Source organism: Canis lupus, chromosome 20 (assembly GCF_011100685.1).
Source record: "Canis lupus familiaris isolate Mischka breed German Shepherd chromosome 20, alternate assembly UU_Cfam_GSD_1.0, whole genome shotgun sequence".
NCBI classification, from domain to species: domain Eukaryota; kingdom Metazoa; phylum Chordata; class Mammalia; order Carnivora; family Canidae; genus Canis; species Canis lupus.
The window spans coordinates 51,418,424-51,443,177 of NC_049241.1; the positions used below are offsets into that span (position 1 = coordinate 51,418,424).

General features: G+C 50.0%; 2 protein-coding genes and 1 long non-coding RNA gene across 10 annotated transcripts in view; 2 read left to right on the forward strand and 1 right to left on the reverse strand.

Moving 5' to 3' along the window:
* The first annotated feature begins 1,353 nt into the window (after window positions 1-1,353).
* LOC119864749 lies at window positions 1,354-4,896 on the forward strand. Its single transcript, XR_005374463.1, has 3 exons — window positions 1,354-2,116; window positions 2,480-2,627; window positions 4,355-4,896. It is a non-coding gene; the product is annotated as an uncharacterized LOC119864749 (long non-coding RNA).
* Window positions 4,897-8,935: 4,039 nt separating this feature from the next.
* RDH8 (retinol dehydrogenase 8) lies at window positions 8,936-15,244 on the reverse strand. The gene is made up of 6 exons (XM_038565326.1): window positions 15,123-15,244; window positions 12,323-12,484; window positions 11,554-11,733; window positions 10,323-10,416; window positions 9,823-10,006; window positions 8,936-9,716 (listed from the first exon to the last, which is right to left on the reverse strand). Exons 1-6 carry the CDS (start codon window positions 15,223-15,225, stop codon window positions 9,501-9,503), a joined length of 939 nt encoding a protein of 312 aa, XP_038421254.1. The 5' UTR covers window positions 15,226-15,244; the 3' UTR covers window positions 8,936-9,500.
* Window positions 15,245-16,937: 1,693 nt separating this feature from the next.
* Window positions 16,938-24,754, forward strand: part of COL5A3 (collagen type V alpha 3 chain) — a 37,449-nt gene continuing 29,632 nt past the window's right edge. For 3 of the 8 annotated variants that reach the window (XM_038567360.1, XM_038567361.1, XM_038567359.1), the window contains exons 1-6: window positions 16,939-17,130; window positions 20,837-20,998; window positions 21,093-21,282; window positions 21,358-21,514; window positions 22,263-22,367; window positions 22,884-23,036. In XM_038567360.1, the coding sequence (XP_038423288.1) occupies window positions 17,043-17,130; window positions 20,837-20,998; window positions 21,093-21,282; window positions 21,358-21,514; window positions 22,263-22,367; window positions 22,884-23,036 (855 nt within the window). In that variant the 5' untranslated portion in view covers window positions 16,939-17,042. Of the gene's footprint in view, window positions 17,131-20,836; window positions 20,999-21,092; window positions 21,283-21,357; window positions 21,515-22,262; window positions 22,368-22,883; window positions 23,037-24,754 lie in introns of those variants that run through there. The other 5 variants (XR_005375135.1, XM_038567363.1, XR_005375134.1 and 2 more) reach the window with 3 other exon arrangements.

Consider the following 24,754-nt stretch of genomic DNA (forward strand, 5'->3'; position numbering starts at 1 on the left):
CTAGAGTGGAAATTTAATGAGGACTTACTAAGGGCTTAAAGTGCATTTCCCCCTTCAGCTTCACAGCCTTTTATTAATTAGGTTCAACGTGTGCCCACTTCCCAGACTCTAGTTTTGTAGAGAACTGGAAAGCCAAGTATTTTAGAAACAAAGCGGGAAGGTGGGATCTGGTCATTTATTCCTCATTTACTGAGCACCTAGTGTGTTCCAGGTGTTGTTCTACACGCTCTACGTGCACCGACAGGAGAGCCATAAATGTCTCACCTTTATGCTAGAGTAAGAATTCCCATCTATTGTACAGATAAGGAAACTGAGGCCTGGTGAGTGAAAGCAACTTGCCCTGTGCCAGGCAGGTGAGCCGTGAGGCTGCAGGTGATGCTCTTGAGTCCATGGTAAACAGTCTCTTGTGAAGCAAAGAACCAACAGAATCAAAATAAGACCTGGACCAGGGGAGCAAATGAGAGCTAATTTGGAAGGTTCTAGAACACTGGTGTCCACTTGGGGTGGCATATTCCACTGCTGTTCCCTGCTCTCAGGGAATCTCTGCTGGCTCTGTTCAGCTCTCCCTCAGCTGGCGGGCAGCTCTCCCCTTCACATCTTTGCCCCCACACCAGGTGTCCACATCCCCTCTCTGTCCCAGGGGCTCCTAGGTGTCCACAGCAAGGCATTGTCCAAAGGTGAAGGGTGCCAGGGGTTTCATTCTCAGTCCCACCCACATCTCTCCCACCTTTCTGTCCAGTCTGGGCTCCCTCTTGCCACGCCAGTACTTCTGTTTTGAAACATGCTCAGGCCTGCGGCTCCCTTCAGTTTCAGTTTTGTCTTGAGGGTGGGCCCAGGAAGGGAAAAATTGCCCTTGGGTACCAATGAGAAACAGAGGAGGTGGGAAACACTTTGAAAACATGGTGTGATAGAGCTTTATCATCCAATGAATAAATGGGTGTAGGCGAAAGTGGGTGAATGAGTGACAGGAGCTCACATCTCATACGTCTGTCCGCTCCTTCCTGCCCCAGCCTCAGGTCCCCTAAATGAAGAATAAGCATGTGCTCAATAACTAATACATGAAATAAATGTGGGCGCCCACTGCATGTCTGGCCTTGTTGCAGATGCTGGAGACACAGCAGTGAACAGGACGGAAACCCCTTCCCCCTGGGGAGTGGGTATTCACTGTAGCCGCCTTCACCTCCTCATTCTTTTCTTTTTCTTTCTTTCTTTCTTTCTTTCTTTCTTTCTTTCTTTCTTTCTTTCTTTCTTTCTTTCTTTCTTTCTTTCTTTCTTCTTTCTTTCTTCTTTCAGATTTTATTTATTCATGACAGACACAGAGAGAGAGAAGCAGAGACACAGGCAGAGGGAGAAGCAGGCTCCATGCAGGGAGCCCGATGTGGGACTCGATCCCGGGGCCACAGGATCAAAGACAGATGCTCAACTGCTGAGCCACCCAGGCGTCCCATTCACCTGCTCATTCTAATGACCCACTGACCCACTTTGCAGATGGAAAAACCCAGGCGCCAGAAGGTGAAGTGTCCTGCTCGAAACTGTGCAGCTAGGAAACCGAGGCACAGGGAGGTTCAGTGCCTTGCCTTAGATCACACAGCAAGTTACGTGAACCTGTGTGTGAGAGGGAGCCTGAGGAGGGTAGGGGGGTCGCAGACCCGCTGTGAGCCCCACCTAGGGCCGCCACAGCAGTTAATGGTCAAGTTCAACCTTTCGCACTTGGCCGCGAGAGGGCGCCAGCGAGCCTCCAGCCGGGCTGAGGAGCGCTCGGCCCCCTCCCGCAGGAATGCGGGTGGCGGAGGGAGGGGACGTTGGCTGCGAGCCCAGAGCAGCTGCTACCGCCGCTCAGATCCCGCCCGCCTTCCCCTCCCTGGGACCCTGGGTTTGCTGCAAGGAGGCCAGGGCGGGAGGGACGGCTTTGCAGGGATGGGTGGCCTGTTTTCGCTTTCTCCTTATCCAGGCTTCCAGCCCAAAGCTTCCCGGGAAAGGCCGGGCAGGATCCAGGATCCAGGAGGCAGAGAATAATACCCATAGCAACATTTCAGGGAATGGCTGTCATTTATGAAACACTTGAGCTCTGACACTTAGTAGGGACTTACTCGCCAGCAGCCCTTCCGTTTTCCAGGTGAGGAAATCCCAAAGCTCAGAAAGGTTTCTTGCTCAGGTCAGAGGTGTCAGGAGCGTCTTAGCCTGGGGGAAACCCCCAAGATGTGCCCTGCTTGGTCGCTTCCTGCCTCAGCCCAGGCTCCTCTGGTCATTTCTTGGTCCTGAGGACTTCTGATCATGCACTTGTGTTCCCCAAAGGCTTCAGGAACTGACCTTGCTTCCTGATCCCTAAGGGCATCCATCACATGCCTCTCCTCCCGGTCCAAGGAGGTCTGGCTCGAAGTGAGAATTTTCAGAGGAAGCTTGTTACTTGCTAAGGAGGAGGGATCACATTTGGGGTTGATTATTGGGTCTGAGAGCCATGTGATATGCGCCCAAACAGAACCGACAGCCTGATCAGGAAAAAACATCCAGAAACAAGCAGCTATGACGGTCCAGAGAAACCTATCATAACCCATTCAGCCTGTGGAGTCAAAGAAGGCATCTTGGAGGAAGTAGTATTTAGGCTGTGACCTGAAAGTCTCAGGAAAGTAAGGGTAATCAGGTAAAGGGTTAGGAATGGGAGACAGAAGATGGTTTTGTTTCAGGGGGAGAGAACAGCCCTTGCAAATACCTGGAAGGGAGGTGGGGCATGATGATTTGGGGAGTGGTAAGAAAGGGTTTTGTTTTGTTTTTTAATTTATGATAGTCACACAGAGAGAGAGAGAGAGGCAGAGACACAGGCAGAGGGAGAAGCAGGCTCCATGCACCGAGAGCCCGACGTGGGATTCGATCCCGGGTCTCCAGGATCGCGCCCTGGGCCAAAGACAGGCGCTAAACTGCTGCGCCACCCGGGGATCCCAAGAAAGGGGTTTTGAAATCCTTCTTAGGCCGCAGAGAGTCCCATTTTGACGCATTGATTTACCCACTCATTCTTTCATTTGTCAGATATTTGGATATCTACCGTGTACCACATACTCTTGTAGATGTTGGAGATGTGATCGAGCAGACAAGTCTCCTCCCCATGGAGTTGACATTCTAGTGGAGGGAGACAAGCAAAAAACAAACAACTAATATGTGTCAGCTGATGAGAAATAAAGCAGGTTCAGGGGACACAGTGAGAGAGTACCATCTTGTGGCCCCTTTGAGAAGCTGAACTGAAGGAAGGAGCTATGTGGCTATCTGGGAAAAGCTTCCTAGCAGTCGGAGCAGCAAATACAAAGGCCCTGAGGCTGCTTGGGTGACTCGGTGGTTGAGTGTCAGCCTTCAGCTCAGGGCAGCTCAGGGCTTGATCCCAGGGTTCTGGGATCAAGTTCTGCATCAGGCTCCCTGTGGGGACCCCCGCTTCTCCCTCTGCCTATGTCTCTGCCTCTCTCTGTGTGTCTCTCATAAATAAATAAATAAATCTTTTTTAAAAAGGCCCTGAAGTAGGAATGTGCATAGAGCATTTAAGAAATAGTAAGGGGAAAAAAAAAAAAAGAAAGAAATAGTAAGGGGGTCACTGTTCCTAAAATGAAGTGGGTGAAATGGATAGAGTGGGTAATAATTTGAGATTTATATTCAAGGATCAGATCATGTAGGAGGCCTCATAGTTATGGATTTGAATCTAAGAAAGAGGTGGAACCATTGGAGAATTTTGAAAAGAAGAGTGACATTATTTTTCTGTCTTAACAGAATCAGTCTGGGTAGGTCTGTTGTTACTCTGACTTGAAATCCAAAGGTAACAACAATAAGAAGGATGAATAATTCCATGATGTAAAAATAAGGCTAAGTTACACCACGGAAAAGTTGAAAAAAATAGGGGAAAAGTGTACTTCATATTACAGTCTCCCTAATCTCCATAATATGTAAAGAGTTTCTAGGAATTAATAATAAAAATATAAACAACCCAATAGAAAACCCTGAGCAAAACGTGTGCTCAGAATGTTCACACAAAATGAAATACAAACAGTTCTTTGACGTCTGAAAAGACAGTCAGCCTCACTCATAATAAGAGAAATGCAAGTTGAGATAAGAGAAATCGGAGATACTAATTTTTACCCATTAGAATGGCCAAAATTTAGAAGACTAATACTATGCAGCGTGGTGAGACTGTGGAGAAGTGACCATGCTAACATATGGACATCAGTCCTTTCCAATAGAGATGAATTTGAGAATATTCGTAAAAATTACAAATGCATAGTTTCTTTGGCCAAGTAATCCCATGACAGAAATGCTTGCACATGTGTGAAATGATGGACGCACACAAGGTTATTCATTGGAGCCGTTTATATAATAGGAAAAGACTGGAGAGAGCCCAAAGATTCATCAGCACAGGACCAGTTGCAGAAATTATTGTCCATCTACACAACGGAATATATTGCAGCTGTGCAAAAGAATGAGGATGTCTGCTTGGGATGATATGAAAACACTTCCAAGACATATTATTCAAGGAAAGAACTAAAGTTCACATTTCGGTGTATATAGTATGCTGCTTTTTTGGGAAAAGTTAAATATATATGTATACACACATATGTATTCTATTTTCTCATCAAAATACTCCATATTTATTTTTTATTATTTATTTATTTTTTTCATATTTATTTTTTAAATTGTGGTAAAATCTGAGCATTAAACTTACCATTTTAACCATTTTCAAGTGTACAGTTAAATGGTACCAAGCACATTTGCATCACTGTTCAGCCATCCCCACCGATCATCTCTAGAATGTCCCATCTTCCCAAACTGAACCTCTGTCCCTGTTAAGCACTAACTTCCCATTTCCACCTGCCCAGCCTCTTTTAACCATTGTTTTATTTTTTGTCTATGAATTTGCATATTCTATGTACCTTACATAAATGGAATTGTACAATGTATTTGTCCTTTTGTGTCTGGCTTATATCACTTGGCATAATGCCTTCAAGGTTCACCCATGTTGCAGCATGTGCCAGAATTTTCTTCATTTTTAAGGTTGAATAACATTCCTTTGTATGTATATACTACAGTTTGCTTATCCAATTATCAGGGTTTTTTTTTTTTTCTAGTATAATTAGAAATAAAATCTGGTTAGATAATTCGAGATGGAGGAGGGGTCAGGAATTGAGGGAAAGAGGAGGTTGGGAGAATTGTTTTTAAGATCCTTTTATACATACATATACGCATATATATTGATTTTTAAAAACACTGAGCATTTTATCTATTGAAAAGCTGTTTTGAAAGGATCTTCTGGGCTGTTACGTGGAGAATGAATTGTAGGGGGAGGCAAGTGTGGAAGGGGGGAAGGGGGAGGGGGCTGGTGCAACACTCCAGGTGAGAAATGATGGCGGTTGGATCAGGGTGGGGGCCCAGAAGGTGTGGCAAAATGGTTGGTTCTGCATATATTTTGCAGGTCAAGTGAACAGGATCTAATTAGCGCTGAGGTATGAGAGAGAGAGGAAGTAGGGACGACTCCAAGATTTTTGGAATGAGCAACTAGAACAGACTTATCTTTGCTAAGATGGGGAAGATAGAGGGTGTGTCTTCAACACCTGAACATTGGCCAGGTTCTGTTGGTCGGCAATAGCATCCAGCTGGAATATAATAACGGTCCCCCCTCCACCACTGCATTTGTTTTTATGTTGCCGTCTGGATTGGCAACAGAAACTTCCTTATACGCAACAGAAACTATCTCAGGGTGGTTTAAGCCACAAAGGATTTTTTCTGGTGGATATTGAGGACTAATGAAATTACCAGGCTTTGAAGATGGAAAAGGACAAAGTAGGGGTGCAGGGCAGCAGCTAAGGTCGCAGTTTAAGTCATTCTCCTGAAACCAGCTGGCAGCTCTGACCTTCAATGGCCACCCTGGGCAATCTCAATGCCCCTGTCCCTTCTGATATCTTCCTTTCCTGATCCCTCCTCCTTTGGGTGGTGGTTTCTCAAATCTAAATCCTGTGCATCTGCTGAGTAAAATCGGGGTCACATGCCCACTCCCTAGCTGCAAGGGAATCTGAGAGAGAAGGTCTGGTATTTTCTCACTCCAAGAGTCTATGAGTATGGGGTTTGGAAAACTGTATGCTTCACCTGTAAATAATTATTGAATTTGGCTTCACATATGGTGACTACGATGACTTTTCCTCCTTGGCAAGAAGATAAATTTGTCTTTTTTATTTTTATTTTTTAAGATTTTATTTATTTGTGGTGTCTGGGTGGCTCAGTTGGTCTGTCTTTGGGATGTGTGTCCTGGGATCAAACGCTACGTTGGGCTCCTTGTTCAGTAGGGAGCCTGCTTCTCCCCCTCCCTCTGCAGCTCCCCCTGATTGTATGCTCTCTGTATTAAAAAAAAAAAGATTTTATTTATTTATTTGACAGAGGTGGGGGAGAGAGAGAGAGAGAGAGAGAGAGAGAGAGCTTGCATGAGCTGGGGGGAGAGGGAGAGGGAGTAGCAGATTCCTTTGCTGAGCAGAGAGCCTGATGATGCCCCAAGGGACTTGATGCCAGATCCTGACATCATGACCTGATCCAAAAGTAGACCCTTAACTGACTGAGACACCCAGGTGCCCCAAATTTGTCTTTTTTTTTTAAAAAGATTTTTATTTATTTATTCATAGAGACACACAAAGAGAGAGAGAGAGAGAGAGAGAGAAAGAAGCAGGCTCCATGCAGGGAGCCTGACGTGGGACTCGATCCCGGGCTGCCAGGATCACACCCCAGGCTGCAGGCGGCGCCAAACCGCTGCGCCACAGGGGCTGCCCCCAAATTTGTCTTTTAAAATAATTTATTTAAGGGAGTTTTTTGAAAAACAAGGGAATGTTGGACATAGAATTCAGGATAGTGGAGACCTTTGGGGTAAGGCAGGCAGCAAATCTCAATAATGTTCTAATGGTGAAGTCTGATGGTGGATTAGTGGGTATGCACTTTGCTCCCCTGCTCTTTCATACATTACCTCAGTCAGAGTGCTGGGTGGAAGAGATAGTTCACTCAGAGTGGGTATTTTGGGGATCAGTGAAGACAGGGATGATTACAAAGGTGAAGACAGAAGATGTGTAGCCCTGTGGAGGACAGTGGAGTGCCATCTTGCTGGCAATTGTGGGATCTCCTCACCATTTTAGCTGAAAGGGGCAGAGGGAGGGAGTGACTCTCAGAAACTGAGCTGCGGCCTCAGATGGAGAGATGCTGCTGATGCAGTGACCCCCATAGAGGGAACTTAGGGGACAAATACTTTGGCTTTTCTCCATCCATTCTCTCACCTCCCGCTGATGCCTCCTATTGGCAGAACCCAAACATAACCAAAAAAACAAATGTGGAGGAAACTGACTGATATAATCCTTGGGTGAACCTCCTGAGGTAAACCAAAGACCTCTTACAAACGTGTGCTTCGTAAAATCTTTTTAAAAATGTACTTAAATTTTAAGTTGAGATATAATTCATATACCATAAAATTTGTCCTTTTAAAGCACACGATTCAGTGGTTTTGGTATAGTCATAAGGCTGTGCGACCATCGTCAGGATCTACATTCTTTTGCAGGTATTTCAACATTGCTTCAAGAATCTAATGTCAGGGAGAGCACAGGAGGGGTTCATTTTACTAAAAATATTAAGTAGCCCCATTATCTCTTCACTGACTCAAAGAGATCTCTTTCATGGGCCCTGGAATCAGCTTCTCTTTTCCTAGAAGTTACTGGAGATTCATGAGGACTGGCATAGACTGAGGTGGACAGACTTAGGCTTGATTCCTGCCCCTCCGCTCTGCTCTGGACAGTTTGGTTCCCCCGTTTATGAACTGGGCAGGTTCTGAGGGCCTCTATTTATCTAGTAAGGCTGCAAGAGCAAATGTCAATTAAAACACCTTCGCTGGGAGCCTGGCATTCCAAGGTGGTGGCTAGACATGAACCACAGCAAAAACTCCAAGTGAAATGGAAAACGGTGCAGGGTGCTTTTCTTGTCATTTCAGTGTTGTATTGTTAGCTCTGTTTTCCAGATAATGACACCAGGAAGTCACCTGCCCAGGGTCACCGGGTGAACAAGAGGCAGAGTTAACATTTACACCTAGACTCCACTTGCTTCCAAACTCTCCATGAGGGCCAAGAAACATGGGAGCACTCTCTTGGGAGCATCAGTAGGACCCCTATTGCTTTTTTAAATTTTTAAAATTGGGATAAGAAATACATAACACAAAATTTACCATTTTAACTATTTTTGACTGTATAGTTCATTAATATCAAGTCATTAATATTCACATTGTTGGATGACCACCATCCATCCACAGAACTCTTTTATCTTGCAAAATTCCAACTCTGTGCCCACTAAATATTGACTCCCCACCCCTCCTGGCTCCCACCATCTACTTCCTGTCTCTATGGATTTGACTCCTTTAGGGACTTCATCCAAGTGGAATCAGACAATATTTGTCCTTTTTCTATCTGCCTTATTTCACTGAGCATAAATATCCTCAAGGTTTATTCATGTTGTAGCAGATGTTGGAATTGACTTCCTTTTTAAGGCTGAATAATATTCCATCATGTGGATATACTTCATTGAGTTCATCCAGTCTTCTGTTGGCCATTGTGAATAATGCTGCTATGTACATGGGTGTGCATGTACATACACATACACATCTCTCTCTCTTTGAGATCCTGCTTTCAATTCTTTTGGTTAATACCCTGAAAGGAAATTGCTGGATCGCATGATAAATCTGTTTCATTTTTTTGAGGAACTACGATACTATTTTCCAGAGTGATCTCACCATTTTACATTCTCACCAGCAATACCTACGGGCTCCAATTTCTCTACATCCTTGTCAATACTTGTTGTTTTCTGGAGTTTTTGTTTGCTTTTTTTTTTTTTTTTTGCTTGGTTTATTTATAGTAGCCATTCTAATGTATGTGAAGTAAACCTTATTGATTTTTAATTTTTTTATTTAGACATAAGAAATTGAGCTTTATTAAATATTTAATATAGTGATTGCTAGTGGTTACAAATATATGTTTTATGAAAAAACATACATGCACTGCTGGTGAGTGCACAAACATTTTGCTGATGGAATGTGTGACCAGAAAAGTTGACCTAGTCAACTCAGTTCTATGTGGAGGGGGTTTTAGATCATCCTTGTATTCCCAGGCCCAGGATAATAAATTCCAGAGGTTGAATGAGGCAGTCTATCATATCTTTCAAGGTCCAGCAACAATGTCCCCTCCTCCAGGAAGCCTCCATTGCCTTCCCAGACACAACACCAGCTCCTTGCTCTGGACTCAGCCCTGACCAGGGAGGGGTGTGTGTGTGGAGGCTGAGGGATTTCTGGGATCTCAGCAATGCCTAGGCACAGAGTGGGGCAGGCAGAGTCTGCCGAGAGAGGGGAGGAAGGGAGGTAGAAAGGAAGGAGAGAAGGATCTGTCCTGGCCTTGGAGATGGGTGTAAACTGAAAAGGCCTGGGTGTTCAGAGGTGGGGACGGTTGGGTGAGGCTCTCTGCTCACCGGGGCCATATTCGGAAGCGGAGGCAGCCACAGGCCAGGCATCGAAGGCCAAGGTTGAGGAGGCGTGTCCAGCGGAAGAGCAGGCAGTGGGTGGTGCGCACGTACAGGCTGCCTGAAGGGTCCACAGCCTTGAGCGCAGCCAGCGGAGTGTAGCGGGCGTTGGTCTGTCGGCGCAGGGGTGGTCTGGCTGAGCCGATGACCTTGACAATGACCTATGGGGTGGAGCCCTGAGCTCTTGGATTCAGGGAGGGGGGTTTCCAGGGTGGGGCACCCTCACATACTTGAGCCATATTTTGGGGCTCTGGGTTCCCTACTCACCTGGGCCACATCCTGTGGGCTCTGTCCCACAGAGCGGAAAAGCTCCCTGGAGGCAGGGAGGTAGATATCCCGGAAGTAGTGCAGGGTGTCAGGGTCAGTGTCTGGGAACTCGGTTGTGGAAACCTGTTCCAGGAGCTTCCCCTCAAAGTCAGTGGCCACCGGGCCAGGTTCCACCAGGGTGATGCTGGGGACACGGATAGGGGTAGGGGGTCTGGTACCCCAACCCAGTCACCGCCCCACTAGTGTCCCTCTCTCCCTTCTCTCCCCCCATTTTTCTCATCATTCCTGGTTCCCTCAGCCCCTCCACTGCCCCCCCCAATACTGCTCCACCCTCTTCTAATAACTCCATTTCCCTCATTCCTGATTCCACTTTCTTACCACTTCCTTGTTTCCCCACTATCACTGCCTTCCCAGCCCACTTCCCCTCACTGCCTCCCTTTCCCTCATCTTTCCCATCACTGTCTCCCATTTCCCTTTGACGACCCAAATGCCAGCCTCACAAGATGTTGAACTGCAGCAGCTGGACAGCCAGACTTTCGAAGAATCCCTCCAGGGCAAACTTGGAGGCTGCATAGATTTCGTTGAACACGACACCTGAGAAGATTGGAGGAGGTTGGGGGCCCTTTGGGGTCTGGGCGATGGGCTTGTGGGTCTAGAGGGATATGGGGTCTTCAGGAGACAGAGCAGAAAGGGTTTGAAGATCAGAATGAGGGATATCTAAGGTCAACATGATGATTATATGTATGTGTGATGGACGCCTATGCTGAAGGATGAGCCCATATGCTCAGGATGAGGTGATTTTGGGGTGCCACATGCCCCATTTGCCTTAGCCCCGGAAAACCCTACTTCCCTCCATCCTTTAAAACTCTTGGCCACTTGAGCATGGGATTGCCAGGGTCCCTGAGGGCAAGTCTTATTTAGTGATTCTTATTTGTCCTGATTGAGAATGAATGTGGCCCCTGAGGTCAGGAGGTACAGCTGGAAGAGGGGCCAGAGGGATGGGACTGAGTGGTAGCCACAGATTCCCCATGACAGGGTAACAAATAAGGTGGATTCTTCAGGTGGCTGCTGAGGAGGGGGACAGATCCCAGGGAATTTTCATGGGGAGGAGGGAGGGAATGTAGAGGGGTTCAAGGAGGAAAGACCCAGGAGCATAGATGGCAAATAGGTGACCTCCATAGTAGGCCAATATCAGACATCACTAAACAATCACTGCTCTCTTATTCTGCAGAACCCCAGAGCCCCAAAGCTAGCTGTCTCTGGGGCTTGGTTGGAAGTATTTGGTGAGAATATGTCACAGGAAAGGAGTTCTAGGTGCCTGGATGGCTTAGTTGGTTAAGCGTCTGACTCTTGATCTCAGCTCAAGTCTTGATCTCAGGATTGTGAGTTCAAGCCCCATGTTGGGCTCCATGCCTGTGAAACCTACTTAAAAAAGGGGGGGGGGGGAGTTCTGATGGTTCCTTTGGTTTGGGGGAGATTATTGGGAAAGATTTTTTAGAAGTGTCTGGAAGTAGGGTGGATGCTGGGTGTGGATGGCCATTGGCGGCATTCATAACACTACTGCCTATTCTTGGAGCATGGCAATCTAATCCGGAGATGTTTCCTACAGAGTTTCAGAATCCTTCTCAACACAGGCTCTTTTGGAATATGAGCGAAAACCTATTTGCCATTCTTCTAGCCTGGGGAGGGTCAGACTAGGAGGATTCCCAGGGAGACATCCCCAGGGCTTACCCTGCAGCCCCATGACACTGCTGATCACCACAATGTGGCCCTTCCTCCTTCTCTTCATGCCAGGAAGGACAGCTCTGACCAGACGGACAGCCCCGAAAAAGTTGGTATCCAAGACATTCTGCATGGCAGCTAGGCTGAGCCCCTCCAGGGGCCCCACCAGGCCTACTCCAGCATTATTCACTAAGGAAAGGACTAAAGGTTACTTTGAGGTTCTCCAACCGTTTTGGTGTCACTCTTCTAGGGACACTCTCTGAATTATCTTGAGTGGACAAATGCTGAGCCTTGATGATCTTCACATATAGTTTAGTATTTGTTATGGGGACCTGAACCCTGGGTTGGGAGAAGGGCTGCTGGGAGCTGACTTCCCTTAATGCAAGAGCAATTCAGCTCTGACCCCAATTTGCATCAAAAAGGCCACACCAACCCTCCTTAGAAGGCCTTTGGGGGATCATGTGTTGCTTCTTCATCATGCTCCCTTCCCTAAATGACTCATCAAAGTAACTTTCCCCATACATATGGTCTTCCCCAAATGCTAGGTGTCCTATTCAATAAAATCCACCCTACCCCCCAGGACTCAATCTATTTCTTGTATCCTAAATAAACTGGTACCCTGAGCTTTTGGCCAGCTTGTCTACCCCTTCTGTCTAGGGCTAGAGGTTGCTGGTGAAGCCAGAAGGCTGGTGTTCAGACTGGAGAAAATTCACTATAACCAGGATCTGTGCTTAGGTCAGGGAAGGGGGGGGTGATCCCAGGGGCTGTTCAGTCTCACCCAGCACATCCACTTCCCCTCCCTGGATGCAGCTGAGACACTGCGCCACTGACTCTTCACTGCACACGTCCAGCTGGGCCACAGTAAGGGTCTGTCCCAGAGCTTCCCCAGCAGCTGTCTCCAGGGTCCCCTTCTTTCCCAGATCCCTCATGGTGGCCACCACTGGGGACAGAAAGCAGAGTTGGAGCAAGCACTGGGTTCCTTTTCCCTGTGCATTCATTTACATATTTCCGTGATCTTGCATGAGCAGTCACAGAGGGATGGAGACCCACACATTTATATACTTATGTTCACTACACAAACAAAAATGCATATTGTGTACATACACTTACATGTACTTTCATCCATCCTCCTGTCGCCATCCCTCCAGCCAACATTTACTGAGCATCTACTTAGTGTATACTATGCTGTATTGTAGGTGCTGAGACTATTGCATGAAATAAGATAGGCAAAGTCCCTGCCTTCACAGAATTTATAGTCTAGCAAGTAAGACAATAACATAAATAAAGAACATACTGCCTTGAGAAAAGAAATGTATATACACTTAGAGTCAATGTATGTGCATTGTGTGTACATGCAAATACAACCAGCCACATTTACATCATCCACAGAAATGTCAATTTATTGAATATCTACAATGCGCCAAACACTTTTATGCTAACCACTTTAATAAGCACTGTCTCTAATCCTCACAAGAACCTATGATTAGGCAACTGACTTATTTTCCAAAGATGGCCACAACATCTTTCGTCACAGATGCTCTTTGAGAACTTTTCTGCTCCCCCTTAAGACATAAAATCTCATTTCCCTCTCCTTGAATCTTCTGTCTAGCTGGGAATCAATAGGATATGGTCAAAGTAACATTGTGTGGCTTCTGGGATTAGGTCAGAAAAGGTATTGCAGTTTCTGCCTTGTTTGCTGTAATGTTCACTCCTTTTTTTTTTTTTTAAAGACTTATTTATTTGAAAGAGAAAGAAAGAGAGAGAGAGAGAGAGAGAGAATCCCAAGCAGATTCCACACTGAGTGTGGAGCCCGATGCAGGGCTCAATCTCACAGCCCTGAGACTATGATGTGACCTGAAATCAAGAGTTGGATGCTCAACTGACTGAGCCACCAGAGCACCCCTGTAATGCTCATTCTTAAAATTCTCAGCTGCCTGGTAGCAGCCCAGTTATCCTGAGGCTGTCATGATGGGAGGAAGCCCAAGCTAGCCAGAGAGAGGGACCACGTGGAGAAGACCTGACATCACTAGAAGGAGGAGACATGTCGGTCCAGGCCTGTAATTAGCCCCCACTGCTCTAGCTGTAGCCTATAGTCCTGACCCAGAACTGCCAAGCCGTTTCCAAATTTATGACTTTTAAGCCATGAGAGATAGATGATTATCATTGTTCTATTACACCAAAAATTTTGGAATGATTTGTTCTTTAGCAATAGTTCTTTAGCAGAATAAGTAAAGTGATTATCCCTGTCATAGAGATTAACACACCGAGATGAAGTTCCTTGCTTGTCCCACCCCTAGGAAGTGTTAGAACTGAGAATTGAACCTGGATTTGTTGGAGGGCTGAGCTCAAACCCCTGTATACATGTTTGTATCCTTCACGCGTGTGCCCACAATCGTACATGCACAACCCTGGTGGACATTTTCATATTGTCTGTGGGCCTTTGTGATTCATGGGTGTTGCACGGATGAATGGACCACATACATCCACATAGAGTGACAAGTGCAGCCCCAGGCACTGTGTTGCCTGGGTTCAAATCCAGACTCTGCCACTTTCCAGTGAGGTGACGTTGGGCAAGGATCTTTGGCACTCTTTGCCTCAGTTTCCTCATTTCTAAGATGGGGCTAACGTCAGTGGCAACCTCATAGGAGTGATATGGGAATTAAATGACTTACAAGATGCACAACACTTAGATCGGAACCTGGCACATAATAAGCACTCAATAAACATCCTTCAGCAGTTTTATGCACTCGTCTGTCTGTCCACAGGGACACACACAGCACGACTGCTTCCCTGCATACTGGCACTCAGTCTGTCACATCCAAAGCTGTGTGTGTCTCTAAGCCAGAGGGCAGAGGGTTGGGAGAAGCAGCTCTGCCAAGTGGGGCAATTCCCTTGCTCCCTGCAACCTCCTCTTAAATAGCAGCCCTTTGCCTACTTCAGCTCCAGCTGCTCTGGGTCAGGGGTTCCCATGTGTGGAGTGCAGACTAGGGCAATTTGCTCCAGTTTCAGGAGGCTAAGTCCTTAGATTTAGAGGCTTCCCCCTTAAGCCCCCAAGGTCAGAGTCACTTAAGAGGCTTATCTTGGAGGAGTAATCTGGGGAGGGGTGGGGGAGGATAGTCCTAGGGAATGCCTAAGTGCAAACTTTGGGAAGCCCTCCCCACCAGTCCTTTTAAAAATATCACACACACACACCCCCTACTTCCTACCATACCTCACCCTTACTTTATTTTGTTTCTTAGCACTTTTTAGCACTAGATATACAATCTTAAAAATCTGTTTATGGTCTGTCTTCTCTCGCTACACCACTGCTGAGGGCAGAGCTTTTTGTCTGTTTTGTTCACAGCTGTGTTTCCAGCACCTAGAACAGTGCCTAGCACCCACTAGGTGCACTAGGAAATATTTGTTGGATGAGGGGATGATTCATGAGTAGAGGGGGGAAGGGGGCCTCCGTGTGTCCTCCTCAAACCCACAAATACAGCTGAGGGGGATAGGCTAGTGGAAATGGTGCCAGGAGGGATGAAGGTCCTCAGAAGCCATGCCCACCCTTGCCCCTCCCGGCCCCACCCTGGGCTTCTAACCTCGGTAGCGCTGCCTGTGGTCATGAGCCAGCTGCACCGCGAGCTCCAGGCCAATTCCCGAGGAGCAGCCTGAAATCAGTACAGTCCGGGGTGCGTCAGCCATGTTGATCCCTCCCCGGAGGGTGACCTCTGCTGGCCAGCACCTGACTCCCCGGCACCCATCCTTGCCTTACCCGCCCCCTTCTGGACACCCTCCAGCTGATCCGCTGCAAGGGGAAGGGGCACCAATTCTGAACTGACCCTGGGCAGGCAGCTGGGGGGAATCCTTTCACCTCAAAATAGCCTCTTTCCTTTATCTGTTAAAAATTTCTCTCTGCTACACTCACAACTAGGATCTTTTTATTGTGATTGTAAATCATTCAGGGCTGGGGGAATTAGCAGGGGCATTCTCTTCCTGTCTATTCTGGGCAGAGTCTCTGATGGGAGGGAGAGAATGAGAGAAAGTGGCCGAGAGTGTGGTCCTAGAAGGATCCTTTCAAAGAAGAGAACGGGCATAGATATGTCAGAAGATGGGAGCAGACAACAAGAAGTTCTCAGCAAAGCAGGGCAGGGCAGGGCAGGGCACTATCTTTATGAGAATCTTTTAGCAGGAGAAGTCTTAGCCTCTGAGGTCCCTGAGGAGGGAGGGGGAGCAGCTTGGGGAGATTCCCTCTCTTCTCCGCACCCCACAGCCCCCATTTCACCCTCAGGCCAGATGGGGCCCCACCCCTCCTCTCCAGAGACACAGAGACTCTTTGTCCATGAAGCTAGAGGCTGGGAGGGAGACACTGCCGGGTTCTCTCTCTTCCCCACGGTGGGGCAGTTCAGGGCCCAGGATACGCCCCATAGGTCCCTCCCTGCAGAAGCTGCCTCAGATCCCACAAGTCTGTGCTTGTTCAATTGCAAAGACAGCTCCATGTGACCCCCTGGCGGGAAGGAAGATTCACAGTGGGGGGTCCCGGTAGGGTGAGGGGCGGCTATACCTCACCCCAGGAATGGCAGATATCCACTCTCCCTAAGGCACTGCCCTGCTTTGAAGTAGGGCCAGACTCCCTCATTTAATGGGGGCATATGTGAACATTTGGAATTGGGGCTAGGGCACCCATCTGGAGACCTGAGTCAGAATAGTGCTAGGGGTGGAGATGGGACTTTTTTTTTTTTTTTTTTTTTAAGATTAAGAGTTTGGGGGAAATTGAGAACTGTGTTTTGGAATCTGTGTCAAGGGTTTGGGGATGAGGCCAGGACATCCAATTCTGGAATTTGGGTGGAGAAAAGAGGGTTTAGGATAAGGCTGGGAACCCCACTTTGTAATCTGGTGTGAAGTTGGAGGTGGGAAGAGGATTCTTTATTTAGACACCTGAAGGGAAGGCCTAGGATGAAGCTGGTACCTTCCATTGTGTGGCTAAGCCACCAGGGTAAAGTAAGTGGGTGAAAAATTTGGTGTCCTGCTGGGACCCCATTTGGAGGTCTGGGTGAGATAGAAAAGATTGGCATAAAGCTGAAGGCTTTAATTCCAGGGCTTAGATAGAGGTTGAAGGTTTGAACGAGGCTAAGATCCCCTTTGAGGGAGCCTGTTAGGAGGAAAGGGTTTGGGGTAATTCTGGGACCTCGAATTCTAGGCTGGGAGGGAGTGACCCTCTTCCTCCACGGTGGGGTGAGGCAAGAAGGGCCCCGCTCCCGGCCCAGGGCTCCAGCCCTAGCCGGCCAATCAGCACTCAGCACAAACTTTCCCAACTCCCTCACCAGCTGTCAGCCCCCCCCCCTCCAGAGAGCCCCGCCCGGCCGGGCGCTGGAGCGCAGGGCGAGGCCAGGGCGGGGTCTCTTGCAGTCTCCAGCCGATCGCCGAGCGGGCCGCGGCGAGGGAGCGCGCGGAGCCTGAGGAGTCGCCGCGCCCCGTAGACGCCCCGGCTGGTCCCCGCCTTGCGTGCGGGCCCCGCCGGGATGGGGAGTCGCCGAGGCCTGGGCCAGCCGCGGGCCGGCCTCTGCTTCGTCCTGGCTTCGCTGCAGCTTCTGCTCCGGACGCAGGCCGGTGAGCCCGAGAGGAAGAGATAGGAATAGAACCCGAAGCGCAGGATCTAGCGAGGTCCCCAAAGATGGGGTGGAGCCAGGAAAGGGGGGCGTGCAAGGGGGGCGTGCGTGTCGCGCGTGGCTGGGGTGCTGTGTTCGGGCGCGCACAGCGGACTCTGGGCGATTTGTGGGTGTGACAGCTTGGGGGGGGTACGGGGGAAACGGGTGACCTCGTTTTACTGGTGCGTGCGTTGGAATGAATGCAATTTATAGGTGTGTGTGCGTAGCGACGTGTGTAAGGCCGTTTGAAGTGAAATTGTGCGTAGGAAATTGTGTGTGGGAGTTGACGCTTATTGTATGCATATGTGTGATGGGTGATCCCTGGCCAAGTGTGTGATTGTGAGTTGTGGGTGTGTCTGTGTGGGGCCGATTTAGAGAGTCGTGCGTTACGCGTGTGATTGCCTTTGGGTGAGCCGATGAGGGGTTCGGTTGTGACTTGAGGGTGTAAAGGGTGGCCGATGAGGACGTGAGGGGGTGTTGCTGCGGGTGACGGCTGTGGGACGAGTGTGGGAGGGGGCTGGTCAGCGATTCAGAGTTTCCTTTGCATCCCCTCCCTCATGGCTTCACCCTCTTCTTCCTCTCCCTCCTCTGCCTCCAACTGGCGCTCCCGCAGCTCCCCGGCCCCCACCCCCACCCCCGCCCCTCCCCCCACCCCGCGCTCCCCAGAGCCGCGATCAGCACCATGGACAGGGCTCGGGAGGGCCGCGGTGAGGGGCGAGGTGGGGCGGGGCGCGGGGCGGGGCGGAGCGCGGGCGGGGGCGGAAGTGGAACTGGCTCCCCCCCCCACCCCCTCTGAGCGCGCCGCGGGTGTTTTTCCTGAGGAATTTCTCAGGGGCCTCAAGGGGTCCCGGGGGCCGCCGGACGAGTGAGTCAGCGCTGACGCACGCCCAGCTGCGCGCTTCTGGCTGGACGCCGCGCTCCGCCCCACGAGGCTCGGGGTTGGGGGCGCCCAGGGGTTTGGGAAGGTCGTGGTCCCTCAAGTGGCATCCCTGGGCTGAGAGAGGCTGGGCTAGGCCCTTCTGGAAGTCCCTGCCTAATGTGAACTCGGCCCCCCCCAGCACACACACGCACGCACACATCCCATCCTGCACTTTCTCACTTTCTCTGGAGTCCAGGGAGGTGCTGTTCACGTGGATTATCCCAAATTGGCCCTTGTCCCATTCCCATGCTCACACATCCACACAGTCGTGCAATCTCAGGCATCCATTCAGAATATAAGGCCTCTGGGACACCAGGAATGTTAAACACCGGTGCCCACGCCCGGGGCAACCCCAGCAGCCACCCGCCACAGGGTCACAGCCTTTGTCACCCTCCTACGCCTTCTAGCTCTTGCGCCTGCTTCCACTGGTACTCACACAACAGGGCCAGCATTCACAACCAATCACCTACCGGGGGACTTGGCCATACTCCCAGGTATAGCCACACACACCCCCATCTGGAGTCTGACCTATTACAGTCACAGACTCACCTGCATCCCCTGCAGGACCCTGAGCTTATTGGCAGGCCCCCGACTCACATGGACACCCAGCCACACATCAAACAACACACCTAGTCTCTCCATCGGAGGCCACATACTTGGCACACACTGACATATCCACAAATCACATGCTCAGCCATTCCCTGGTCCGTATAGAGTCACGCACACGCTTGCACCATCTCATGCATGCGTACAATAGCACACACACTCACACCTAGGCTCTCCTGTATTTCTGAGGAGATCCCAACCACGTTGCAGCCTAGTCCCTGCCTGCCTCCCTCCATGTTCTAAACCTCATCCAACATCTCCCTGGGGCCCTGACCAGCACAGGGGAGAGTGTGGGGGAAGGTCAGCCTGGGTCCCTGACAGACCCCCACCCTCTGGCCCTGCAGGCAAGACTCAATGCCTCTTGTGTGTCTCCTTGTCACAAAGCCAGCCAAGAAAAGAAAGGGCAGTCAGTTTCTGAAAGGTCATTACAGAAGAGATGCAAGATTGAAGCAGGAGACATTGGGGTTAGGTGCTGGGAAGGACTTTTTCAATGTGAATGAGCAGCTGGTCAAAAGGACACCCTTCCCACAGCATAGAGACAGGGGTCTGGGTGAAGGGAGAGCCAAACTGTATGGGGTCATGGATCTAAGCCCTCTACCGGGCCCCAGCCTGCAGGGGGGTGGGAGCTGGGATGATCATTCCATGGAGGAGTGACCCTTGTGGTTGACAGAGCCTGGGAGTCCAGATCTTAGTCCCAGGGGACTGTAACCCAAATACCTCTTAATGACAGCCCAGCCAGAGAACAGGCAATTAGAGATGGGGCTGGTGGTGGCCGCAGAATTGGGGGGCGTGGATGAGGAGAGAGAGGGGATGGGGCGAGTGATGCACACAGATATATATATATGAAATACCAATAGAGAGAGTGAGAGAAAGAGAGAGAAAAAGAGAGCTAGGAAGTAAGAGAATAAGAGAGAGAGAGACTGATTCAGAGTTGGATGCAGAGAGAGACCTGGAAAGACCAGCCGAGAAAGTGGGACAGAGATGAGGCAGGGAGGGGAAGAGAAGAAAGAACAGGCGGTTGGGGGTAAGAGTGAGCTGAGGCTGGAATAGGGGTCTGTAAGGTCTGGAGAATGAAGGGTCTGACCCAAGAGGTGCTGGGATGAGGGTCCCTCATCCAGACCCCTCTCTCCCCCAAGTCTGGCCCCCCAACCTGACTCCCAATGGTGAGGTCAGCAGAACCGCCCCCAGGGTGAGGTCATGGGCAGATTCGACAGAACTGGCTCCTGCCAAGAGCCTGGGTCAGGGGGTCAGTGGGACAGTCTGCTGGGGGGAGGGGGAGCAGGCAGGGGCTTTGAGCCCAGGGGAAGCCCCCGCCCTCCCCTGCCCAAGCCATGTGGTTCCACTTAGCACTGGCCTGCTGTATGGGGTGCGGCTGGTAGGATGGCCTGGATTAGGTTCTGGTTGGGCCAGACCAGTGCCTTCCTTTGCTGGGATGAGAGGGATAGGGTCCGAGGGAGGAGGTCAAGAGGTTATTAGAGAGAGGTGGTCATAAGGAGGGGGTCAGAAAGGGTGATAAAATGGGGGAGGTCACAGATGGAGGAGATTGGGACAGGCAGAGGAAGGAGGTCATGGGTGATGGTGATCAGGGAAGAAGTCAGAAGGAAGAAGTCAGGAGAGGTAGTGGTAAAAAGGAGCAGATCATGGGTGATAATGGTCAGGGAGGAGGAGTTCAGAGGAAGTGGTGGTCAGAAGAGGAGGTTAGAGGGAGGAGGTGGGGGGAAACACACACACACACACACACACACACACACAAGGAACCCCTCCTCTCCAAGGGGATTTCCCCTGGCAGGGGGCTTCAGGCTGGGGAAGCAGCCCTAGTGAGTCTGTGCGGGGGAGAGTGCTGAGAAGGGGACAGTCTGGCTCTGGGGCTCAGGCCAGGAAGCCTTGATTCATCCCAAAAGTAGGTCAGCTTTTTTTTTTCCTCACCAAAAAACCAAGGAGAAAAAAAAATAAAACAGGAGTCAACAGGCTGATGAGGCTGGAACAGCTGTGAGGTGGTGAGGTGGGTGCCGGTCCCAGGCCTGCTCCTTCTCCCTGACCTACAAACACAGTGGGGGGCTGAATTCCCCAAATCTAAGCTATTCGTTTGGAGTCCTAGGTTTTTTTTTTTTTTAATGCCCTGCATCCCGGCCTCTCTCTACAGAAGACCCTGTGGATGTGCTAAAGGCCCTGGGCGTGCGAGGGGGCCAGGCTGGGGTCCTTGACGGGCCTGGCCTCTGTCCCCAGAGGGCCCCAGAGGGTGACCGGGCATTCAGGGTTGGCAAGGCGACCATACTTGGCATCCCCACATGGGAGCTCTTTCCAGGTAAGTCAGGGCAGGAGGGGTTGGAGGGGGTCATTCAGGGGGCATGGGTCACTGCTAGGCTATCTAAGCTGCTCCTTTCTCTCTGCCCCTTCAGATGGGCACTTTCCTGAGAACTTTTCTGTGCTGATCACCCTGCGGGGCCAGCCAGCCAACCAGTCTGTCCTTCTATCCATCTATGACGAGAGTGGTATTCGACAGCTGGGCCTGGCTCTGGGGCCAGCCCTGGGTCTCCTAGGTGACTCCTTCAGCCCCCTCCCCCAGCAAGTCAACCTCATGGATGGCAGGTGAGTATAGGGAAAGTTGGGGTCCAGAGAGAAGTGGAGTGAGAAGCACCCCCCACTGAGACTGTCCCCTTGCAGGTGGCACCGTGTGGCAGTCAGTGTGGATGGCAGGATGGTGACTCTGGTAGCTGACTGTGAACCTCAGCCCCCCATATTGGGCCAGGGGCCACGATTCATTAGCGCAGCTGGACTCACTGTGTTGGGGACCCAGGACCTTGGGGAGGAGACTTTTGAGGTAGGGGTTCAGTGATAGTGGAAACTGAGGCAGGCGAGGGGAGGGAGTTTTGTCCACAGCCCTAATGTGGAGAAGAGATAGGAAAAGGGAGATGTCCAGCTTCAAATCTCGTGTCATGAAGCTGAGAAGACAGAGCAGCCTGCATCACTGTGCATCTTTGTGGTGTGTGAGATTGTAGAGCAACAAAACCATAATGCATGATGGCACATACTTGACTTGTGATGGGAGAATAAGTTGGGGACTCAGGACTTCACTGGTTGTTTCAATGGTGTGTGACTGTGTGTAGGCGGTTGTAATATTGGGTGCTGGCCAGGCATGGTGTTGTGTGGCTGGTGACAGATGTGTTTTTGGTGTGATTACTTTTACTCGTGATTGTGCTGTGTGTTGTGATATGTGACCCCTCCGTGGGCCAGGGCTCACATCCATCTTATTCCCCTCCTTGTCCCCAAAGCTTTGGAGAGCACCTGGCACATATTAGGTGTCACCATGTATCTGAGAGGAAAGGAATCAATGTGCCTGATGGGCCAGATGTTGTGGGGTATGGTTTGTGATTGTGATTTGGTGTTGACAATGATGGAATCTCCTCCTCTCAATTTTGAGGGGCAGAGGGATTGCTGCGGCTGTGGTGGGGCCACCCCCTCCTTATACTTAGGGTGCTCTGGGTAGAGAAATACCAAGCCTTGGTGCTTGGAATGGGGTGTCAGAGTCAGCCTGTGGCTCCCTTCCCTGACCCCCATCCTCTCCCCAGGGAGATGTTCAGGAGTTGCTGATAAGCCCAGATCCTCAGGCTGCCTTCCAGGCCTGTGAGAGGTACCTTCCTGGCTGTGACAACCTGGATCCTATAGCCACAGGGGTGAGTGAGGGGCTTGTCCTAAAGTCACAGGCTGAGTCATTGCTGGCTCCAGGTCTCAGGAATGAGTGAATTCGGACCCCTACTCATGATACCAAGTGACTCTTGCCCTCAAAAATATCTTAGGCATGGGATGCCTGGGTAGCTCAGTGGTTGAGCATCTGCCTTGGGCTCAGGGCGTGGCCCTGGGGTCCTGGGATGGAGTCTGATATTGGGCTTCCCTCAGGGACCCTGCTTCTCCCTCTGCCTGTGTCTCTGCTTCTCTCTCTGGGTCTCTCATGAATAAATAAATAAAATCTTAAAAAAAAAAGTATCCTAGGCATGAGTGACCTTGACTTAGGTCACATAACTGAGTGACTCCTAGCTCCAGATCATATAATTGACCTTGGGTCACAGGGCTGAGTGAGCCCTGGCTTCAAAACATAGGACTGATAGGCCTTGTGCCAGCAAGGTCCCAGATGACTGAGCAATGAGGCCTTCATCATTGGGCTCTGGACCTGATGGGGATCCTCTTCCCAGGTCCCTCAAAGTGAGCCAGAAACTCCTCCCCCTCGACGGAAGGGGAAGGGAAAAGGAAAGAAAAAAGGGCGAGGCCGCAAGGGGAAGGGCAGGAAGAAGAAGAATAAGGAAAGTTTGACGCCAAGTCCACCTCCTGGGTCCCTGGAGAACCAGGTAAGGGATTTGCAGCCACTCACCTCTGCTCTTTGCCTGACCTCTGGTCTCTGGTTCCCACTGACTGCTGGTGCCTTATCCAAGTTTTCTGCCTTTGGTCTCCAATCCCTGACCTTTGACTTCTCTCAGCTGACTGATAACTATGTGTGTGTAGGGGGGTGGAGGCTGGTTGTGTCTTATGAGTTTTCCCATCTCTGCTCCCCAAACATCCAGTTTTGGGAGCTGGAGGAAGGGGGTACACCCAGAAGAGTACCTTATTATTGGGGGTTCTTGATTAGGGCTACTGTTTAAGAGCAGCCATGAGCTTCGGTGAATAATAGGTTCATTAGTTAGAGTGTCATTGCTTGGGGTTGACTCATTGGGGTCATTGATGAGGATTATTCATTGGGAGAGTCTAATTAGGGGGCAGTATTTGGCTTCCATGACAGAGATTGCTGGTTGGGAGGTCATTTTAGGGAGATATTGATTGAAGTCAATGTCTGGGAGGTTCCTAGGTGGAAGTCATTGTTGGAAGTCATTGATAGAGACCACTGTTGGCGTTACTGGTATCACTGGTCTAGGTTTAATGGTGGGAGGTCATTGATGGGGATCATTACTTGGGAAGGCAGATCATCAGTGGGGGACCACTGATTAGAAGGTATTAGTGGCATCACCAACGGAGTCACCCGTTGAAGGAATGACTTTCAGGGAGTCATGGATGAGATCATTGTTTTGGGAGTCCCTGATGGGTTAAAAGTTGGAAAGTCATTGATGGGTCATTGATTAGTGAAATTACTACTGGGGGGGGAGGTCACTAGTTAGGCTCACTCACAGGTATTCATTGTTGGAAGATCACAGATTAGGGGAATGATTGATTAAGGGGTCACTGGTGGGGCTTATTAGTTGAGGGGCAACTAGCTAGTGCTTATTGTGGAGGAGATCACTAGTTGGGGTCATTGGTTGGGGAGGTCACTGGATGGGAGAATAACTGGTTCGAATCATTGACTAGGGGGCCACTGATGGGTCACTGGTTATGGGAATGACTGCTGGGATGTCAGTGAAGGTCTGCAGGAGGGACAGGAACATCAGGTCTAGGATCAATCCAATAAAGACAAAAGGAGGAGGCAGGTTCTGCTCCCCCCACCCAGGAATGCCTAGTCTGGGGAGGGGAACAAAGGAGGATTCCCAAAAAACATCAAAGGGGTGTAAAGTAGGGGGCTGGCCAGTGGAGGCAAATGTGTGCTGACTGGACCAGAACAGCCAGCAGGGGGAGGCCTCTTGTGTGGAAGAAGAGCAAGGCTGGGCCAGGTCTGGGAGTCCTCCAAGGCAATGATGTGAGTTATTAGTTGGGGAGGTTATTGTTTAAGTCCCTTAGTGGGGATCATTAGTGAGGGGTTATTGATGGGCGTCATTAATTGGAGTTACTGGAGTTACTAATGGGTCACTGGTTGTAGGAATAATAGGAGGTCATTAATAGGGATCATTAGCCCGTGGGTCACTGGGTAGGCATCCTTGGTACGGGCCATTGGCTGAGGTCCCTGGTTGGAGGAGAGTCACTGGTTGCACTACATCTGTTCTCAGCATTAGTGGAGAGAAAGAAATGATCACTCAGGCCCAGCAAAAGAATCCCTCCCCAACTCCTTCCTCAGCCCCAGCTCCTCGCCTGGGCCTCTACCACCCTCTTTGTGCCCTTGACCAAATTCTTCTGCAGCTGTCTAAGCCTCTCTGATTATAGCCTG